Raw genomic sequence first — 20649 nt, 5'->3', positions numbered from 1 at the left:
CACATCTTGGGACGTTTAGTCCTTAGACCTTTGAGGCTGGCCATTCGGCCATGCTTACACTATTTGTTCTTATGTATTTTCAACGGTGGAGTTTCTACACACCATAGATTAAGGTGTGGAGCTCTGCTGTTCTTCATGAATTAATACAAAGTACTATTGTTTTTCCATTCAACTCAAGTCTATTTCTTCTCCAAGATATTCATTCGTTCTTCAACTTGATGAATGTGATGATCCGTGACACTCATCATCATTCTCACCTATGAACATGTGCCTGACAACCACCTCTGTTCTACTAGCAATGGCTTGAATGCGTATCTCTTGGGTTTCTAATATAAGATTGGAACCTTCGTGGTATAGGCTAGAATTAATGGCAGCCATTCCTGAGATCCAAGAGCATCAGGACCATTTTCAATGAGTGGACGGGATGTAGCCATTGACAACGGTGATGCCCAACATAAAGCTTGCCATGGAAAGGAGTATGAATGATTGAAAGAAGGCAATAGGAAAGCAGAGGTTCAGGGGGAACAAAGCATCTTCATACGCTTATCTGAAATCCACCAATGAATTACATAAGTATCTCTATCTTTATTTTATATTTATTTTATGTTTTATTCATTTTTTAATTATCAACCCTCCATCACCATTTGAATCTTCCTGACTGAGATTTACAAGATGACCATAGCTTGCTTCAAGCCGACAGTCTCCGTGGGATCGACCCTTACTCACGTAAGGTTTATTACTTGGACGACCCAGTGCACTTGCTGGTTAGTTGTGCGGAATTGTGACAAAGTGTGATTCACGTTTGAGAGCTCCAAATCTTTGGCGCCATTGTTGATGATCACAATTTTGTGCACCAACGGTTATATTGCACAAAACAAGTTCAAATCACATCAAAGAGAGGCACTGCTCAAGTAAAGAAATGCAAAGTCAAGGACAACTTTGCATAATAATAAATCAAAACTTGTTTAAAAAGGTTTAAAATAAAACTCCAATAATATACTTGAAATCACAACCTTATAAGGATGTTCAATAATATTAAGATGCGCAAAGAAGGAAACCAACTCATTTCAAGAAAGAAACTTAAATTAAAGGATTTCAATTAGGATTCATAAAGCATGTCACTCATAGAAACGAAAAGCTTAAGAAGGAACTCAACAACTTAGAAAAGTTGATTCAAAACTTTTTCAAAATGGTCCAAAACAAAATTCTGAAAGTATACTTGGAATAACCACCTCGCAAGAATCATTTAAGATGATTACGATGCACTTAAAAGGAAATCAGCCCATGGAAGAAAGGATCTTTAAATCAAGGGAATCCAAACAAGAACTCACTTGGCAAGGATTATCAAACGAGTTTCCAATTGGTCCAAAGGAATACAAAACACGCAAGGAAGACAACTCAATCAATAGAAAATTCTCAAGAAAGAACTTTTGACTAAGGAAAGACAAATAAAAGGACAAATGGTGCATTAGACGGAAACGAATTTAAGTTGACTCGGATGAGTATGAGATTCACAATAAATGGAAAACTAAGACTAATGGTGACGTTCAAAAAAAATAAGAGAGTAATTAAAAACAGAATCAAATATGACATCCACAGAAATGAAAAGCTTAAGAAAGGAATTGGTCTATTCCTAAGAAGAAAGACATGAGTCCAACATTTTTTTAAAAGAACAACAATTGCATAAAAAATGTAGTATGCTAAACCAAATTCAAATTAAAATTAAATTAGGTGAAGTTTACCAAACAAAAACTAACAGGAAAGAAATAAAAACCTTTCTTTGAAGAATATCTAAATACATAATCAAATAAGGATATTCGTAAAAACTGCAATAAATTTGTTAGAGAATCAAGCTGTAATCTTAAGAAGGAATTTGAATCTAAGAACTTCGGTAGGAACAATCAAGAAGAAGAACGGTACACTCTTTTGAACTGAATCTAAGCTGGGTCGAAAAGAATACTAAAAATCAATGGTAGCATTCACAAGGAATGGATAAACTCAAAAAGGAATGAATTCATTTTTTCGAAAGAAATACTAAAGGTATTGCATCAAAACAACTCAAACTAAAATAAGATATGCAAGGTTTATAAAATAGAACTTAATTAAGCTATGAACAAAAAATAATTTCCTCCAGAGTCTTGAAACATACTCAGGTGCGAAATCACATAAGAATACGTATAAAAATTGTGATAAAGTTGAAAGTAAATCAAGTTGTAGTCAAAGGAGGAAATCTAAGGTAGAAATTATTTTCACATATCTATAAAAAGAATAGGTGAAACATTACAGATAAACAGATCTAAGCATATAAAGAAATTTTTCTAAACTCATGTAGAGAAGTATATGCTAAATTAAAAGGGATCTCATCAAAAGTTCGAAGGATGATTGTGGAACAGAATTAGACAGGAAAAATAGTTAATTCTAAACTTTTTCAATCCCAAAACAAGAATTTTAAAAATAGATTGTAAGGAATGATGCATCACACTAAAACAGGTTCAAGATCAGATCAATGAGCTCAAGATTCATGAAGTAATAAAATATGGTCGAAAAATGGTTAAATCATAGTTCAAGGAAGGAATCCGAGTCAAGGAACTTCAATGAGGATAGTAAAGAAGGAACGATATGCCAACTTAAGCAACACAAATAAGAATCACAAGTTGAAACCAAACACGAAAAGCGAACTCCAGCATTCCCTAACCATATGACTCACATTACTCATTACTTATCAATTCCAATTCATCGATAATAACCTGTTAACTTTCCCATACACATATACCATCAACATTAAGTTGGCCAGACTTAATATCAACAGATTTGCAACAGTAAGCTAACAGCGTTAATCAATAGACAACCATGTGCATAAAGCTCTAATTCTTGTTATCCAAACAAGACCTACTATATGACAAACACTCAGAGTATGCAATGAAGCATAGGCAATCCATTCCCGAGGCTCTAATCAGGATGAACTGCTCTGATACCATAATTTAACACCCACACTATTAGAATGTCACGCTTCCGGCTACGCTACTCTGATAGCAAGAAGTATTACGACGATTTCATATACTTAATAATAAAATAGGAGCCTTTGACTCAAAATCATATCACTGTCCTTTTTGAAAACCGGAAAAAAGAATACTATTTAAATAACACAAAACAAGCATATACATGTACAAAACTTCTTACTCAAGTAACCTATACATATTATATACATACAAATCATACAACTCCTATCCTTCTTACATAAAATAATATTGATGGCGAGGGATAAGTAAATAAAAACTAAACAACATTATTGACTAAGCGAAACACAATACAACCCTTCTGAGCTTTTTCATCCGTCTCCTGAAAAGATAAAGCTGTAGGAGGTGAGAACCTAACCATACGGTCTCACCACAGAGTTTCAAAATTTTCATAATAAGATATTTAAAGAGAAATCTATTTTTAAGCTCAGTGATTATTGTTCATCCTTTGAATCTTTTAAAAACCCACAACTAGTCATCCAAAAACCCTTTTCGAAAATCAATATTTAAATATCCAGAAATCCAAAACCTTTCTTTTCTTATAAGAAAATCCTAATCAGAAACCAACCACGCAATCAATCAATACAATCATCAATTCAGCACCAAATCTCATTCTCAAAAGTACCACACCAAGACAAACACAAGCAAAACAAACAAGGAAAGCACAGGTTTAAGTAGCAGTTATAGCAAATAGTTCAGGTAGCAGTTAATAACAATTTAACAATTAGGCAAATCAAAACAAATTCAAACCTAAGCAAAGCATACAAATGCATATGATGCATGCCTGTCCTATGGCTAATGAGCTCATCTGTCGGTTATATAGGCAACTGGACAAGTCCGGTTTGCTAAACCCTTGGACTGTCCTCCGATGTGCATCCCCATGAGTCTATGCATAGCTTTTTCTCATATATATCAAATTGCTCAATGGGGATACCATTCCCAGGAATTTATACGTGCCCGGTCACCCTTACGTCGTAGGGTCAACAGAGTATCGAGTCTCAACCTGGCAAGTGGTGGCAAGTCACTGCGTCTACCCAGGGAAACTCGTGTCTCAGATAATTCAAATTCATAAGCCATATGAATAATTCATCCAACATTCATCAATAAACTTCCAATTTTATAAAATTTCGGCAGCATCTCCTCTAAAACTCGGACTCTGCCACCTTTTTCGAGTCACATCCAAACATTCCTCAAACCTTTTCTCAACCATTTCCAAATCTCAATCATTTTCCAAAATTCAACCAGTTCTAATATCAAATTATTTTCAAATTCAACCATTTCAAATAATAAATCTTTTTCAAATTAAACCAGGTCAAATATTAAATCATTTGTAAAATCAAACTAATTCAAAATTAAACCGCTTCCAAAATTAATTCATTTTCATATCTCAAATCATTTCCAAAACCGATTCATTTACATTATCAAAATAACTTCAAAACCAAGAAAAACCACTTTTCATAATAATCAACTAAATAACTTTTCAAACTAATTTCTTTTCCACAATCACACACCACTAAAGCAATCAAGCAATCAGTCATTCAGTCCAGCAAACAACCACATTTATAAGACAATCATAATCACAGACATATGTTTCTCACGTTAATATCTATTTATAACAACTCTATAAGATAAAATAAATTTTAAGAAAAACCCCTACCTCGATTAGTTACAAGTTGCATAATTAAACTCATTAAATCCTTATTCTCATGTTAATTGGCAGCAACCGCAGAAATTTCCAATAGGCCGCAAGGATCACAGAAACAACCACATATTTGACATAATTTAGAATTAACGCGAAATGGATATTAAGAGATATTAGAGCATAATTGATAATAGAGTATTGCGGTAAACAAAAATAAAACCAAATAATCTCACCACGATAAACAAAATAGGACAACAAAGTAGTAGCTTCCAACTGACCGGATAGCAGCTCCGACAGCGGCTAGAAGCTCTGATGGTTCAGCAACAACCTCAATTTTGACAAGCAATCACCGGAACCAAATCCCTACGGTACCAAACCTCAACATCGTTTACAGGCTTTAACAGAACGCTAATATTCTCGAGGGTTCCAGAAAAGAGAAATTACCATACTCAAAAAGGTCGACGGTGTAAAGGAATGCGGTAGCTCTGACGGCAACTCCCGGTGGTGAGAATTGCAGGGAGGAGCAATGGCAGCGGCGACATCGGGGTAACCACCCTCCACCATCGCATCCTCCTCTGCACTCGCAAGCTCTTTCTCCCTCTTTGTGTGTTCGTGTTCTGTCTCTCTCTCCTCGCGTCAGATCTTCGCGGTGGCTTGAAGGCTTCAGAATAGCAATGGCAGTGGGTGACCCAACGGCGGAAGATTCCAGCCCCAACCGTGATGCCGTTCCTCTCCCCCGCATGCGACAGCTTCAACCTCCCTCTCACACGCAACTTGATGGATCTCCTTCTCCTCTGGTTCGTATGACGGTGGCAGCAACGATGGTTTTGATGGCGTCTGGTGACTCCACAGACGGCGACGGTGAGACGCGGATGAACGACGGCGATAGCAAAGATGGCTTGGCGGCAGGGCATGGCGGCACAGCTAGTTCCTCTTTTCTATGTTCACATCGCAGCCCTTTCTTCCCTCTTCTCTCTGTTGTGTGTGTCACGTTTATGAGTTGGGGGAAAATGAGAAACGGGATGGCAGCTGCTGAAGGAAACATAGGAGAAAGGGTGTGTTTGTGGGGGTGTGTTTGTGTGTATTGAAGGAGAAAGGGTAAAAGGGAAGGGTGAATGGCGGCTGTGGAGGCATGGCTGTGGGGATAAGGAGGTTAGCATTAGGGTTTTCAATTTTGGAATTAGGATTTGCTTTTGGGGGAAATGTGAAATTAGGATTTTTGAGTAAATTTGAATTTTGTAATTTGGATTAAATTAGGGTATAGAGTATTAATTACAAGCGTCACCGTCTGACGAACATCACCAACGTGACTTCGCCCAGGTCGTCGAGGTATACGAGTGGGTCGGCGACCTTCATGAAGACGAAGACGAGACTGGTAAGAATTTTGGCATTGTTTTTTGTTATAGTAGTTACTTGAATTAGTTATTAGAGTTTAGGGTGTTTAATTTCCTTTTTTATTATCAATTTAGTTAAGTAGTTAGTAGAGTTTAGGGTGTTTAATTTTAAGTTTTTGTAGATTTAGGTAGTTAGGATAGGTTAGATAGACTCTGAGATTGCTAAAAAATGTTGGATTATTTAACTATTTGCTGATTTTTGTTTCTAAAATTAATTGGAAAATGCTTGACTATGAAAATAATGATGTTAATTTAGTTTGGATGGAACCCTTTAAGGGTGGCTAAATCCAAATTTCGGGGAAACTCTGTCAAAATTTTTATAAGATTTTTAATGAAATAAAAAAAATTAAAATTACGTTTTCGAAATTAGAATTAAGATTTCCTGCTTTATATATATTTGTCTATCATTATTTAAGTTGTTCGTTTATTTTATTATTTGGTTGATATGTTAATTTGTAGTCTAAGTCATTGGATCGTGAAGCGACACTGGTGGATACCTCCAAGTATACGCATACTTTGAAGGCAAACAAGGAGAGATTTACTGACGAGCAGTCGGTGACACATTATATGAGTTTAAATTAATCCTAAATTTAAGCTTTATTTGGTTTAAAGTCAATTATTTAACTATTATCCAAATCACAACTAACGTGTGTGCCACAGGAGGAGTATCAGCAGAGGTTGGAAGCCGCGACCCAGCAATCTCAGCCGCCTAGTGGAGCCGACGAAGCCATCTCCGATACCTCAGTCGTGGATTACAACAGGATTTGGTGCGAGACCGCCTCTGAATCCTACAAGAATCACTGCTACGGGCTGGGTTCGATCTTTGCCAGTGGCCTCCGCTCTTTCACGTTGGTGGCTTTCTGCCTTTGCTACCAGCCTTGCTGATCCCCAGGAAGTTTTTGACCTGAGGGGGGAGGTGCAGAAGCTAAGACAGGAGCTTCACCAGCAACAGGAGCAGTCTGAGCAGAGGTATCAAGAGATTCTTGCATGCGTTGCCTCTAGCTCAAACCTAACGGAGAAGCTAGAGCAGCTCGATCGATTGTGACAGCAGATGGAGGAGTACAGCCAGCAGATGAGCACTGGAGGCAGCGGCGCTGCTGGTTTCAGCGGCAACGCTACTGGTGGGGCACCGACGGCAGCACCAACTCTGCCGCCTCAGCAGAAGGACCACGACGCTGCCGCCACCGATGATTATCAGGATCTGTAGGGGTTAGGGTTTTATGAATTTTTGTTAGTTTAGGGTACATTACTCTATTTCTATGACATTTTATTGTATTCGTACCATTTATTTTTAATAAAATAATTTGTTGTTTTCCCTGCTAATTTTAGATTTCTAATAACAATTTCGTTAACAAGTATTTTAATTTGATTTGACTGTTAGTTGTGGCTAAACAGTTCCTGAAAAAAAATGAAAAATAAAAAACCTAACGGCGGATGTAGCGTCGGATTAATCATCAACTCAAGCTCGACAATCCGTTGAAAGAACTGATGAAAAGCCGCCGATAATTTGCGTTTGACAAAAAAATCTTCCGGTAAGAATTTCCTGTGCCGTTTATACTGTCAACTTAGTTTTTAGATTATTTAGTTGCTTAATAGTTGCGAAACATTATGGCAAATTCTCCAAATAGCATTATTCCAGCAGAATGTTTCCTTCACATTTCTTGGTATGACATACATTGTTTAATAAAATAAGTTAATTATTAGTACTTGATAGCCACCAATAATTGTCTCACTGTGCAGGTTTCTCTTGCAGTTAGTACTTGTTTAATTGCTAGAAGCTTGCACTAGAGATGGATTAGTTGATGTAGATAGTAATTATTTAAAATTCATGTAATTAGATACTAGTTATTCAAGTGTCAAAGCTCAAAGCATAAAACTATTTCGTGCTAAAATTTGTTTCAACTTTCAGCACTCCAACATATTAAAACGGTTAGATTTCTCCATTTTGGACCAAAGAAAAATAAGAAAACAGAAGAAGTGCACTTTATATATAAACAAATAGTCTAATTTGTTTATGTTTGAGTCAGTCAAACAATAACATCAGAAATTCTTTTATTGATTATGATTCCTGTAATTACTGAAAGTTCCTAAAACCTTATTCCTTTTTAGTGGATTTAAGTTGATTTGAATTGCTGGTTATTATTTTTTAGTTTTCATGATTATGATTCCTGATTCTTGTTTTCTAGATGAGTAAAGTATCGTTTTTATCCCAAACGTTTGGAGTAAGTTCCAAAATTATCTCTAACGTTTAAATCGTTCTATTTAAGTCCCTAACGTTTCAAAATTGGCTCAATGTTGTCCTGTCGTTAGAGATCTGTTAACAGAATTGACGGCGGCACAAAATTAAGATGATTTTGAAAGTTAGGGACTTAAATAGGACAAAAATGTTGGGGACAAAAACGAACATTTCAAAATCGTCTCAATTTTGTCCCGCCGTCAATTCTGTTAATGGATCCCTAACGACAGGACAACATTGAACCAATTTTAAAACGTTAGGGACTTAAATAAAATGATTTAAATGTTAGGGACAACTTTGAGAGTTACCCGAAATGTTGGGGACAAAAATGATACTTTACTCTTTCTAGATTTAATGATTAGGGTTGATTCTTGTTTGTGGGTTGTTGTTAGGTTTTTGTCCGAACCCGAACGCATGTACGCAGGAGATGACAACGGTCATAAAGCTGATGTACGACCAGCCCTAACCCAGCTACACAAATATCTCCGCTGAGACCAGGCAGCGCTGGTTTGAGAAATGGACGGTAATTACTTTCATTGTTTCTGTTTTAAACCTTTTTAGCTAGTTTATATCCTCTATCTTGTTTACCTAAATTTAAAGCTTCTTTGTTGCAGCTGCACTTTATTCGAGATGCTGAGCACGGCTTGGCTATTTGGAAGATATTCCACTATAAGATGGGTCGGCAACTTAAGCAGATGCCGGACGATGTTCGTCATGGGCGGGACCAATGGATGCGCTGGCTCTGACCGGAGGTAAAGAAGGGCCTGTTAGCTCATTCAAAGACCGACTCGGGGTTCAGGCATTGGCGTCTCACCAACCGAGCTAATAGGCATCAACCAGGTCATCCAAGTACACTGGCGGCTCGGCAACCTTCATGAAGACGAAGGCCAGGCTGGTATATAGTTCCTTTAATATTGTTAATAACTTCGTTATGTTATCTATTTTGCATATCATTACTAGGCATTCTATTAATTTTGTATTTCAATGCAAATGGTGTAGTTGAAGTCATTGGAACGTGAGGCCATATTGGAGGAGATGTTCAAGTATACCCACGTGTTGAAGGAGAACAAAGCGAGTTTTGTTGATTAGCGCTCTCAGGACCATTATGTGATTAAACATACAACTGATTATCTTCTGCTACAAAATTATTAGAGATTAACTATATATCTATTTTACTAATCACAATAACTTGTGCTAATTGCACAGGAGTCTTACACACAGAGGCTAGAGGCCGCGACTCTGTAGTCTCAGGAAAGTGGGGAGGACGCCGCTGATGGATCTGCGGCCTCAGTCGTTGACCCCGATGCAGTTTGGCACGAGACCGCCTCAGCCTTGTACAATAATAGCGTATACGGGATGAGGTCGTTCTTCACCAGCAACCTTCGCACATCAATGTTGAGGCCATCATCAGACTCTACCACCAGTCGAGCCGTCCAACTCGAGGAAGGTGTGGATTTAAAGCTCCAAGTGCAGGAGCTCCAGCGCAGCCTTCATTAGCAGGCTCAGAAGCTTAATGATTATCAGGAGATCCTCACCCACGTGACGTCTATGGATGAGCTCAGGCTGGAGTTTAGGGAGTCGCTGGAGCAGATGTAACGTATGGAGGCTCAGATGGAGGTGTACCAGGCCCAGATGCACACCGCTGGCATCGACCTTGCTGGTGGCAGTGGTAGCACTGGTGGCACATGGACATCGTCACCGAATCCTACACCCCCAACTTAAGGCCACAAAACTGACAACGACGACTACCTGAATTTGTAGATATTAGGTTTTTCTTTTATTGTTTCATACATTTATTTGGTGTACTTGACTTTTATTTAATTTGCACATTGTATTATTTATTTATTTTAAATAAAAAAGTATTCATTATTTATGAATTGACCATTAGTTGTATGAAAAAATTTATATTTAAAATTAAAATTAACCATTTATTTCAAATTCCAAAAAAAATTGGCATTACTGTTGGAATTACGGTAGGAATAATCCAATGGTAACATGGCATGAAACAACATGTTTGGCACCAACATTACTGTCGGAAAAATCCACCGGTAATTAATTAGTTTTCTGAGCGGGTAATCTGCCGCAAAATCTTTCTGAAGGTAATTAATTAGTTTCCTGAGCTGGTAATCCGCCGCAAAATCCGACGGTAATTTCCGTCGGACGAAATAAATACTACAACAAATATGGCCTTTAGTAACGCCAAATTTTGCAATGCCTTAAAACCGTTCTCTTAGATAGTTTTAGACAATGATTTTTTGTAGTGTTATTGTTGAATTCAATTTTTCATTATTTATAGCAACAAATTAAAACCGTTCTCTTTGAATATATTTAAGAACGGTTTTATAACCGTTACCATGATTTATTTTTAAGCAACAATTTTTTTTGTTGTTTAAAAAATTGTACAAAAGAAACACATTAAAACCGTTGCCGAAATGCTACACTTTAAAACCGTTCTATTAGATGGTCTTAGGCAATGGTTTTTACAATGTTGCTGTTGAAGTTCATTTTTTCATTACACTATAGTAACAAAATAAAACCGTTCCCTTTGACTATTTTAAAGAACGATTTTACAACCATTACAACAATTGTTTATGAAACAACCATTTTCTAATATTATTTAAATAATTATACAAATTAAAAAATACCAATAAAAATAATTTCATATAATTATATAAATTTAAACTATTTTTTCTAAATATATTATATATCTATTGTTTATTAATTATTTCTCACTAATAAGCATAGCAAATAAGAAAGCCCTTAATCAGACTCCACTACAAGAATTTGACAAATTAGCGACGGATTTTTGCGAGAAATATTTTTTATCACTAATCTGTCACTAACTTGCGAGGAATTAGTGACCCCCTAACGACAAAATTAATGAGCGGTCACAAAATATCCAAACTTGAGAAAAGCGGCTGATTAGCGAGAGATTCACGAGTAATTTTGTTTCTCGCAAATTGACTTTTGTAGCTAAAAAAAGAGCAAGGAAAATTTCCTCGCTAATTTGTCAAAAATTAATGAGCGAGTGACAATGTTATAGCAAATCAGTCACTTAGAGATTCAGTCGAATAAAAGTAAAGTAGCGAGGGATATTATTGTTATACTTTTTTATTTGTTACTAGGTTAAAAAGAATTTGCGATGACATTTGCGATAGTAGTTCAACTAATTAAATACATAATATTTTCTAGTAAATTAGTGACTACTTCATAACTCTGCTTTTTCATTTAGAATAGCTTTGGTTTAGCGACAAAATTCCTAGAGATTTGATTAAGGATTTTCAAAGATTAGTTATAGATTTGCTACAAAATGTGACAGATTTGCGATCATATTAGCGGACAACTTGTGACGAATTAGGTTTGGAAAATTCCTTGCTAATTAGCGTCAACTAAGCATTCCATTTTTTCTACGAAATTAGTTTGGAATTAGCGATGAGTCTGCTGCAGTAGAGTTTGTCACTAATTAGCGACTACCTTTTAGTCTATTTCTTCTATGGAATTAGCTTATACTTTAGTGACGGATTTGCGACTATCTATTCGGTAGCTAAAAAACTTTCCGATGAATTAGTGACTATTGTGTTTGCCTCACTGATCTGCGACTTGTAATTAGCGAGGAAAGCATTAGTTGCTAGGTGGTAGCTAATCCGTCACAAATTATATTTTGCATCAGATTAGCGATTACTTTACGACTCTTTTTGTGGTAGCTAATTAGCCATATTCTTGTAGTGCTCTTCCTCTTCTCTTCGAAACCGCGAAGAACGCTCTTGCTCCCTCCACCATAGCATCAACCCTCACCCACGCCTTCAGAAACAGAGACATCATCGAACCGCAGCTCACCAAGAAGCCCAAAATTGCACCATCATCGCAAGTCACCAGGAAGCCCTAGATCGCAACTCACCATCGTCGCACCATCATCGTCGCTGTGTCCTTCCCGAAATCGTTGCTGCCTCCTCCTTCCCGGTGTCGCTGAGTCTCTCATCTCTGCGGCGTCGCTGCTTCTCCCCTCTCTGCGGCTTCAGTGCTTTTCCGTTCTTCGCGGCATCCTTGCGTCTCCCCTGTTCTGCTTCTGCTTCATTGCTTCTCCCCTTTTCTGCTTCGCTACTTCTACTTCACTGGGTTGTGCTTCGCTGCTTCTGCTTTGCTACTGCTTCTTCACTGCATCAGCCATTTGTGGGTTGTCATCTGTGGTAAGTGTTCTTCTCTGATTTTTTGTTGCTTAGTTAGGGCTTGATTGGCTGTTGGGTATTTTTGTTGGATTTAAGAAGAAGAAAGGAAAGTGGTGATGTTTGTGAACTTGAGCAAGATGAGTGTTGAATGTTGACTGAGTTTCTGTTCTGGTTTGAATTCGGACTGCGTACTTGTGAACTGAGAATTTTAAATACTCCAAAAATAGGACATCATTCGCATAGAGATGGCAAAAACTAGTTTCTGTTAGTATTGTACTGGAGGATGTGACACATGCCTAGTGCTTTAAATTTGTTTTTAATTAATTGAAGTATTCAATAGCTTAATCGTGTTCATGAGATTGCTTCAGTTGGTTCTAATAGGTTTTTCGACTCTTACATAAAAGAAGCAGAATTTTTAACGAATCAATAGTGAGAAAATCTTATTAGAGTCAACTGAATCAATTCCATAAATACAGTTAAGTGGTTGATTACTCTAATTAATTATTGAAAACAAATCTAAACTGTTAGTAATAGTTTCCTTCTTTCTATTGTGCTTAACTGCTTATCCATTTTTTTAGTACATAAATTTTCTTTTGGGATAACTGAGGCAACTCTATTGCAAACCAGTGTGTGGTAGTGACCCTGTTCGGGTAGCAATACAAGCAAATTTATATAATGTTGGGCAGTTGCAATTTTTAACACATACTGTGATCTGTATTGTTTCGGTGGGTGCTAAAAAGTCTTGTTTTCTTAAAAGACTGGATTTTGATAATTCTATTGTTTGATGTTCATAAATTAGAATTTAAATTGTGTTATTTGGTATCTGTATCCAATGGCTTTTTAGCAGGTTTGCATATAAAATCTATGGGTATGACACCTCTGTTGTGCCACCATCTGCTATATGCATGCAATGCAGTTATACTATTTTCTTTTTCTTTTTTGATTCATTGTGCTATTAAATTATAGAGATATGCTTAGCAACTTAGCTATGGTTTTTGTTTTAATTTTTTAACCCAATTTTGGCTAGTTGGGTACTGTTTGATTTTTTAGTTATATATCACTTATGCAGTGTTGAAAACAATTTTTTGTAATCCAAAACAATTCACATCATATGATTTCTTTCATTTAAAAAATTTCAGAGGGAGGTTTAGGAAATGTCTGTATGTGGAACTCCATGGCCTTATTATGCTAATTTTTATATTGCTGCTGATTTCCATTTTCGCTTGCTGCCGTTTAATTCATATAAATTGATCCTAATTAGTGCTGATTTGATTTTAGTGAGTTCATATGGGTTGATTTTGCTGTTTGTTTAAATTCAGAAACGTCCTATTTACTGCCAGAATGCTGCCGAAATTTCTAAAAATTTGAGTGTTAATTGAATTCCAATTTGTGAATTAAATTTGGTAATTTGTTACTTTAGTTTTTTTCGTGACCAAATTCAACTCAAAAGGTTACTTTAATTTGTTCTTTTTTTTTCAATTAAATATCTTATAAATCAATAAGAGGGATGGTATATAATTAGTATCTTTGTATAGAGACAACAGTGAAGAAAACACCTCCTCCTTCTTCTTCTTCTTCTTCTTTTTCTTCTTCTTCTTCTTCTTCTTCTTCCATTTTTGCCCTCCCCTGTCTTCGCAACCGGAACAAAAATGCCATTGTTCCCTTATTTCTGCGCTCATCCTCCACCGTGCGCCCGCAGTAGCTGCCTCTGGGTCGACACTGTTCTGCCTCCATTCTCCCTCCCCTTGCCATTTTTTTGTTTCTGCTTCTTCTGTAGGTTCTCAATTTTTTTCTGTTTACATTTTCTTAGTTTAATTAGTTTGTTCAGTTTTTGTTAAATTGGTCAGTTTATTTATGCATTCTTAGTGGATTATAGGTGGTTAGGAAGTTTTATCTGAATTGTAGTGGATTTAGGTTGAAATTTTTGGTTGCTGCTGATGCCTGGAATAAATGGTTTTCTGAGCTATTTTAATTGACAAATGATGGTTGTTGCATTACTGTTTCAAATCGTATAGTGCTGCTTTATCCTTGTTAATGGCTAATTCCATGCCTTGTTTTGATTGAGCAATGATGATGATGTCCTTATTATGCTAATTTTTATATTGCTGTTGATTGCCATTTTTGCTTGCCGCTGTTTAATTCATATAAATTGATGTTAATTAGTGCTGATTTGATTTTAGTGAGTTCATATGGGTTGATTTTGTTGTTTGTTTAAATTCAGAAACTTTCTATTTGCTGCCAGAATGCTGCCAAAATTTCTAAAAATTTGTGTGTTAATTGAATTCCAATTTGTGAATTGAATTTGGTAATTTGTTACTTTAGTTTTGTTTCATGACCAAATTCAACTCAAAAGGTTACTTTAATTTGTCCTTTTTTTTTCAATTAAATATCTTATAAGTCAATAAGAGGGATGGTATATAATTAGTATCTTTGTATAGAGACAACAGTGAAGAAAACACGAGGACCTACACAATACTTGAAGATTCATGCAAGACAGTTGGAAGATAGAGAAGAAATTACTCTAGATATTGAAGGAGAGGCAATTGGTCCTACTGATGAAGCTGTAAACAACTTGAGCAATTTTTTGGGCACAGTGGCAAGGAATTCAGATTTTTGTCCATTAATTTACACAAATTGGAAGGGGATTAAAGATAAAAAAGCCATTTGGGAATATGTTCAAGTGAGAATATTAGTCTTGTTTCTTTTAGAAACTATTTGGAAATGGACACATGTATTTTATTCTTACTAGCAAATAATATTTGTGTTTTATAGGCTAAATTCATTATTCCAACTGAAGGAAAGAGGATGGTCCTTGCTCGTATCAATGACAACTGGAGAAGGTATAAGACCACAATAAAGCAAACTCATTTTCTACCATACAAATGTGTTAATGTGATGCTGAAAAATTGTCCTAAAAGCATACCTGAGAGTCATTTTCGCAAGTTAATTGCTTATTGGAGAACTGAGAAAGTTAAGGTAAGATATGTGAAACTTAGTGTAATTGTTTATGCAATTATATTATATACACATATGAATGAAATATGATGATTTTTTGATAATACTTGTCTCTTGTTATGTAGAAAATGTCTGCGCGGAATAAGAAAAATAGGGCACAATAGAAATTTAGGCATCGAAAGGGACCAATAAATTTTGCAAGAATACATGCAAGATTGGTACAATTTTTTATTCTTTGTGAATTTGTATGTGTATGTGTGGTGTGCCTTTTAACTCTATATAAATGCTATTTGAATTGGACTTATAGGCTGCTTCTAAGGAAAATAATGAACCACCTACTCAAGCAAAAATGTTTGTTGAGACTCGCCAAAGCACAAAGGGAAAATCACTGGATGAAGACACTCTGGATGTTATTGTAAGAATTGGGAGTTAATTTGGTTAAAATAGGTTATGGATTTCTTTTGTCTTGGCAATTTGTCCATCACTTGTGGTTACTTTTATGCTTGCGTTGAGTTAAAGAATCTTGACATTATTCTTAATCTCTATTATTTGTTTTGATGTTGTCAAATGATATATGCTTTTAGCCATACACTTCACATGTTTCTAGTGATTCACATGGCATTATCAAATGATACAAGTCTTGGATAAGAATCTACAACGCACTAGAATGACCTTGTTGACGATCCTTTACTCCGACAGCATCTAGGGTTCCTCGAACAATGTGATATCTCACACCGGGTAAATCCTTAACCCTTCCCCCTCTTACTAAGACTACAGAATGTTCTTGTAAATTATGGCCAATACCGGGTATATAAGCAGTGATTTCAAATCCAGAGGTTAAGCGTACTCTGGCAACTTTATGTAAGGCAGAGTTTGTTTTTTGGGGTGATAGTGGAAAAGTTGACATTATTTTATTATTATTATTATTTTTCTTCACATTAATATAGGCACATTTGCAAGCTGAGAATAAAAAGTCTAAAGAATCAGCAATTAGAGCTTTCCAATCCATATTTGGAAAAGAGAAGGCAGGGAGAATGCGATGTCACAGAAGAGTTACCACACCAACTTTGTTGAAGAAAAATGAAGAAATTGCCACCCTTAAGCAGCAACATGCAACTGAGAAAGCAACATTAGAGGGTAAGGTTGATGTGATGCAAAAAGAAGTAGATGAACTAAAATCGCTTGTTAAGATGATGCTGCAAAAAAAAAAAAGCTCAGGAGTGGACCTTGACATGTTAGCTGCTCAATTAGGAAGCACTTTAGGCAATCCGAACAATGATGCGCATGAAGAGGTATTATTTGTTGTTAAAGTTTCTATATGTTATCATATCTTAAATAATGGTTGATTATGATGATGTTGATTTAATTGTTTTGTGTATCTAAATAGAAGAATGTTATGATATATATGTTTGTACTCTCTCTCAAACATTTTTATTTAACATTATTAGTATTAAAGATGTGTAGTTTTATATTTGATTTTTTTTTGTTTACAGGAAAACTATGTTGAAGGAAAAATCGAACTTGATTAAGGTCAAATTTTTAAAAGTAAATGTTACAGAGTAAAAGTCATGAACTTGTGGACATGATGACTATTTGCTACTTAGCTATTTCAACTCTCTTTTGTTATTATATTTTTTTGCAAAATTAGATGATATTGTGGATCTTACAACAATTTTTATAAGTTAAATTTGATGGGAAATTGTTCAATTATTTTTCTTTAGTGTCTTGATTCAAATAGTTTAGATTATTTATTGACACTAAATAATTAAAAAAAACTGAAATTAATTTCATTCACAAGAAAACTATTGTAAATAAAAAATTATATATTACAAAAAAATTGTTGTCAATAGTTACAAAAGATAATGGTGTTAAAGCCGTTGTCAAAGATGATTACATAATGGCAATGGAATTAAAACTGTTGTCAAAACACGACTCCAACGATAACGCTTTAAAACCGTTGTCTTAGATGACTATAAAATGGTAATGGTATTGAAACCGTTGCCAAAAAATGACACCAATAGTAACGCTTTAAAACCGTTGTCTTAGAGGACGATAAAATGGCAACGGTATTAAAACCGTTGCCAAAAAACGACACCAACGGTAACGCTTTAAAACCGTTGGCTATGTGAATAATATAACTACAACAGTTTAAAACCATTGCCTATCCAGTTACGGTATTAAACCGTTGGATCATTTATAAGAACGGTTCTAAACCGTTGCTTATTGAGTAACGGTTCGAAACTGTTGTGTAAAATTTCCCGTCAAAACCGTTGTCTTTGCTAGCAACTGAAGCAACGGTTTTTTTGTTACCGTTGCCTTAGGTAAAAAACCGTTGCCTATGAGCATCGGTAACGGCCACATATACCGCAGGTCAAAAACCATTGCCAAAGCGTTGCCTAAAGTTTTAGGAACGGTTATTTGATCAACGGCAACGGTTTTTGACCGTTGCGAAAATCCTAGTTTGTTGTAGTGAATCCAACGGTAAATATTTACCAGTGAGATTTATACCATCTGATTATTTTCGATGGTAAATCCGACGATAAATTGATTACCATAAGATATATTTGAAGAATTCGACGGTAAATCTGACATTACTCAACATTTTTCTTGTAGTGCAAGACATCTCCACTAAGATATGTATGATCCCCGAGGTTGAAATCGAGTTACAATAGTAGATTCTATCACGTATATCAAATTTGGAAACTTACTTTACGTAGCACACCAACTTATATGTTTCATCTTCCACACAGTAAATGCACAGTTACCTTGAAAATATTGCAATGATACTTGATACCCCAATAGATGGTATGCCGATGTTAGAATTTACAAATAACATTACTGGCCTCAAAAATAAATTTATGATACAATTTAGCATTGTACCTACTGTAGTTGATCGTAAAGGAAGCGGTGTCAAGTTTGCATGGCTTTGCACCTAAATCACCGCATGTAGTTGGGTACAACACTCGGTAGACAGATGTACATGAAGATTCACATATTATTTGTTTGGGACAAATTTATTTTATGACAAGTTAGGATTGTTAATCCACTGGAAGTTCTTGCCTCTGTTCCAAAATTTTTCTAAGATTAGGGGTTTTACTTGAGAATCTGCTTGTTGCGTGACACATTTATATAGAGCATTATGTCAGACATCATGTTATGATTACAATGCAAGGATGTGGATGGCACTTTGGCACTACTATGTGTGTGGGCTTGGGAACGGTTACCATTCCTAGCACTGGTTCAAAGTGTTTCTATTATTGTGCATCTTTTATTTATATTTATGCGTTCATTTTGTTACGTTTTTGGCTTTTTGTAGTTTGTGTGAACCCAAATAGTCATGATCATTAAGGGGTGCACATTAAAAAATCAAAATGTGGTTAACCAGTTAAAAAACCATAACTACATTTTGGTTAACCAATTTAACAAAATAATTTTAAAATCATATCTATATTTTTTAAAATTGGTTAACCAAAACCAAATTTTAAAAAACTGGTTAACCAAAACCAATTTTTAAAAAAGAGTTTTTTTAGAAAACCGGTTTTTTGGTTTAAAAACCGGTTTTTTATCCAAAAATTAGTTTTATCATTTAAAATTGGTTTTTATTTTTATGACCGGTTAATAACTAGTTTATCATATAAAACTAATTTAGTTAATTAAACAAATTAAATTTTTAGTTAACCAAAATATAAGTTTGGTTTTTAGATTAACCAAACCATGTACAGCATTAATGATTATAATCTTACACTCTCAAGGAAAAAATCTCTCACACTCACACTCATACTCAACCTAACAAATCTATTCTTCCTTTTATAATACTTCAGTTATATTTTTTAAATAAAAAAAATACAATACGCCTCCTGTATAAAGTCAATATGCCCCTGTGTAATGTCAATACACCTCCTTATATTGACAATAACTCCATGTATTATGTTTTCAAAATTAAAATAAGACAATATATCCCTTGCGTCTTGTATTTTTAAATATTTAAAAATACAATACGCTCCCTGTATATTGCGGCAGATAAATTAGAAAAAAATTTTGCTACAACAATTTGTGATACAAATTGTCCCACCCCAAAATTTTAAAAAATACATAAGATCTAATAATTAAGTGTTATACCAAAACCTGATAAATATCTAAAAAAACAGCAACGAAAAAAATTGACTAATAAATATATTAAAGCATAAATGTTCTTATTTTTTTACAAAATGAACATTAATGAATTTTTTATTTAGATAAAAAATTAAATTCCTAAGTTTTTGTAATAATTTATTAAACTTAATTAATAGTATTTTATTAACATATCAAACCAAAAACATAAAAGTTTATTAATATTCTCAAATAAACATTAGATAGAATAAAATGATACTTTTGTTGATCCTACCACATACATTTGACTGTACAATATTTTCAAACTTAGTAATTTAATAAATTTGATCTCTTATTATGATAAAAAATTAGATAGATATACATAGAAAAATAAGAATTGAAATTAAATGAAAAAGATGACTTGAAATTAAAAAGGAATTGATAAAAATTGAATATAATGAAAGAGAATCACTCTATCTTCTATACAAATTCTTAATGTAACAAGAAAGAGACTCAACCAACTTCACTTGTTCACACTATAATTTGAGATAAAAATAAAATTGAATAGAAGAGAATCATTTTACCTTTGTTTTTTTTATTCGGTTTCTGATGGGACAAAAAAGATACTTACTTAATTTCACTTGTTCTTATCATAGTTTCATCATGAAAAACGAAACTGTTGATGAAACTCTCAAGTGTTTTTTCACACCTCTAATTTCTTTCTCTCACACAGTTACAATAGTTTAAGAGATACCTATACACCTCATATTATTTTAAAAATTAAAAAAATCCCCTAAATGGACTAATATAAAATCCAATTTTCAAACTAAATAAATAAAATCAAAATACTTGAAATTAAATTAAGCATTCTAACACTTAAAAATAAAAATTGATAACTACTAAATAATATCTATCCAAATCACGAATATTTAAAAAACATATCAAAATCCCCTAATATAAAATCCAATTTTCAAACTAAATAAATAAAATCAAAATACTTGAAATTAAATTAAGCATTCTAACACTTAAAAATCTTAAAAATAAACTACTAAATAATATCTATCCAAATCACGAATATTTAAAAAACATATCATATTTATTTATTTTTGATATTTTATCAGATAAAATAAAATATTTTAATTTATTATAA

At 34.5% G+C, this 20649-nt stretch overlaps 1 protein-coding gene and 1 long non-coding RNA gene across 5 annotated transcripts in view; one reads left to right on the top strand and one right to left on the bottom strand.

The window, feature by feature from the left end:
- On the bottom strand, positions 13916-14972 carry LOC110270920. Its single transcript, XR_002360699.1, has 2 exons — positions 14915-14972; positions 13916-14011 (listed from the first exon to the last, which is right to left on the bottom strand). It is a non-coding gene; the product is annotated as an uncharacterized LOC110270920 (long non-coding RNA).
- LOC110270918 overlaps positions 15092-20649 on the top strand; it is a 53697-nt gene continuing 48139 nt past the window's right edge. The window contains exons 1-3 of one of the 4 annotated variants that reach the window (XM_021120781.1): positions 15092-15135; positions 15228-15431; positions 16358-16784. In XM_021120781.1, the coding sequence (XP_020976440.1) occupies positions 15261-15431; positions 16358-16756 (570 nt within the window). In that variant the 5' untranslated portion in view covers positions 15092-15135; positions 15228-15260 and the 3' untranslated portion in view covers positions 16757-16784. Of the gene's footprint in view, positions 15136-15227; positions 15432-15620; positions 15826-16357; positions 16785-16903; positions 17094-20649 lie in introns of those variants that run through there. The other 3 variants (XM_021120782.1, XR_002360697.1, XM_021120783.1) reach the window with 3 other exon arrangements.

Source organism: Arachis ipaensis, chromosome B04 (genome assembly GCF_000816755.2).
Source record: "Arachis ipaensis cultivar K30076 chromosome B04, Araip1.1, whole genome shotgun sequence".
Taxonomy (NCBI): domain Eukaryota; kingdom Viridiplantae; phylum Streptophyta; class Magnoliopsida; order Fabales; family Fabaceae; genus Arachis; species Arachis ipaensis.
This window is presented reverse-complemented; position numbering and strand designations above follow the sequence as displayed.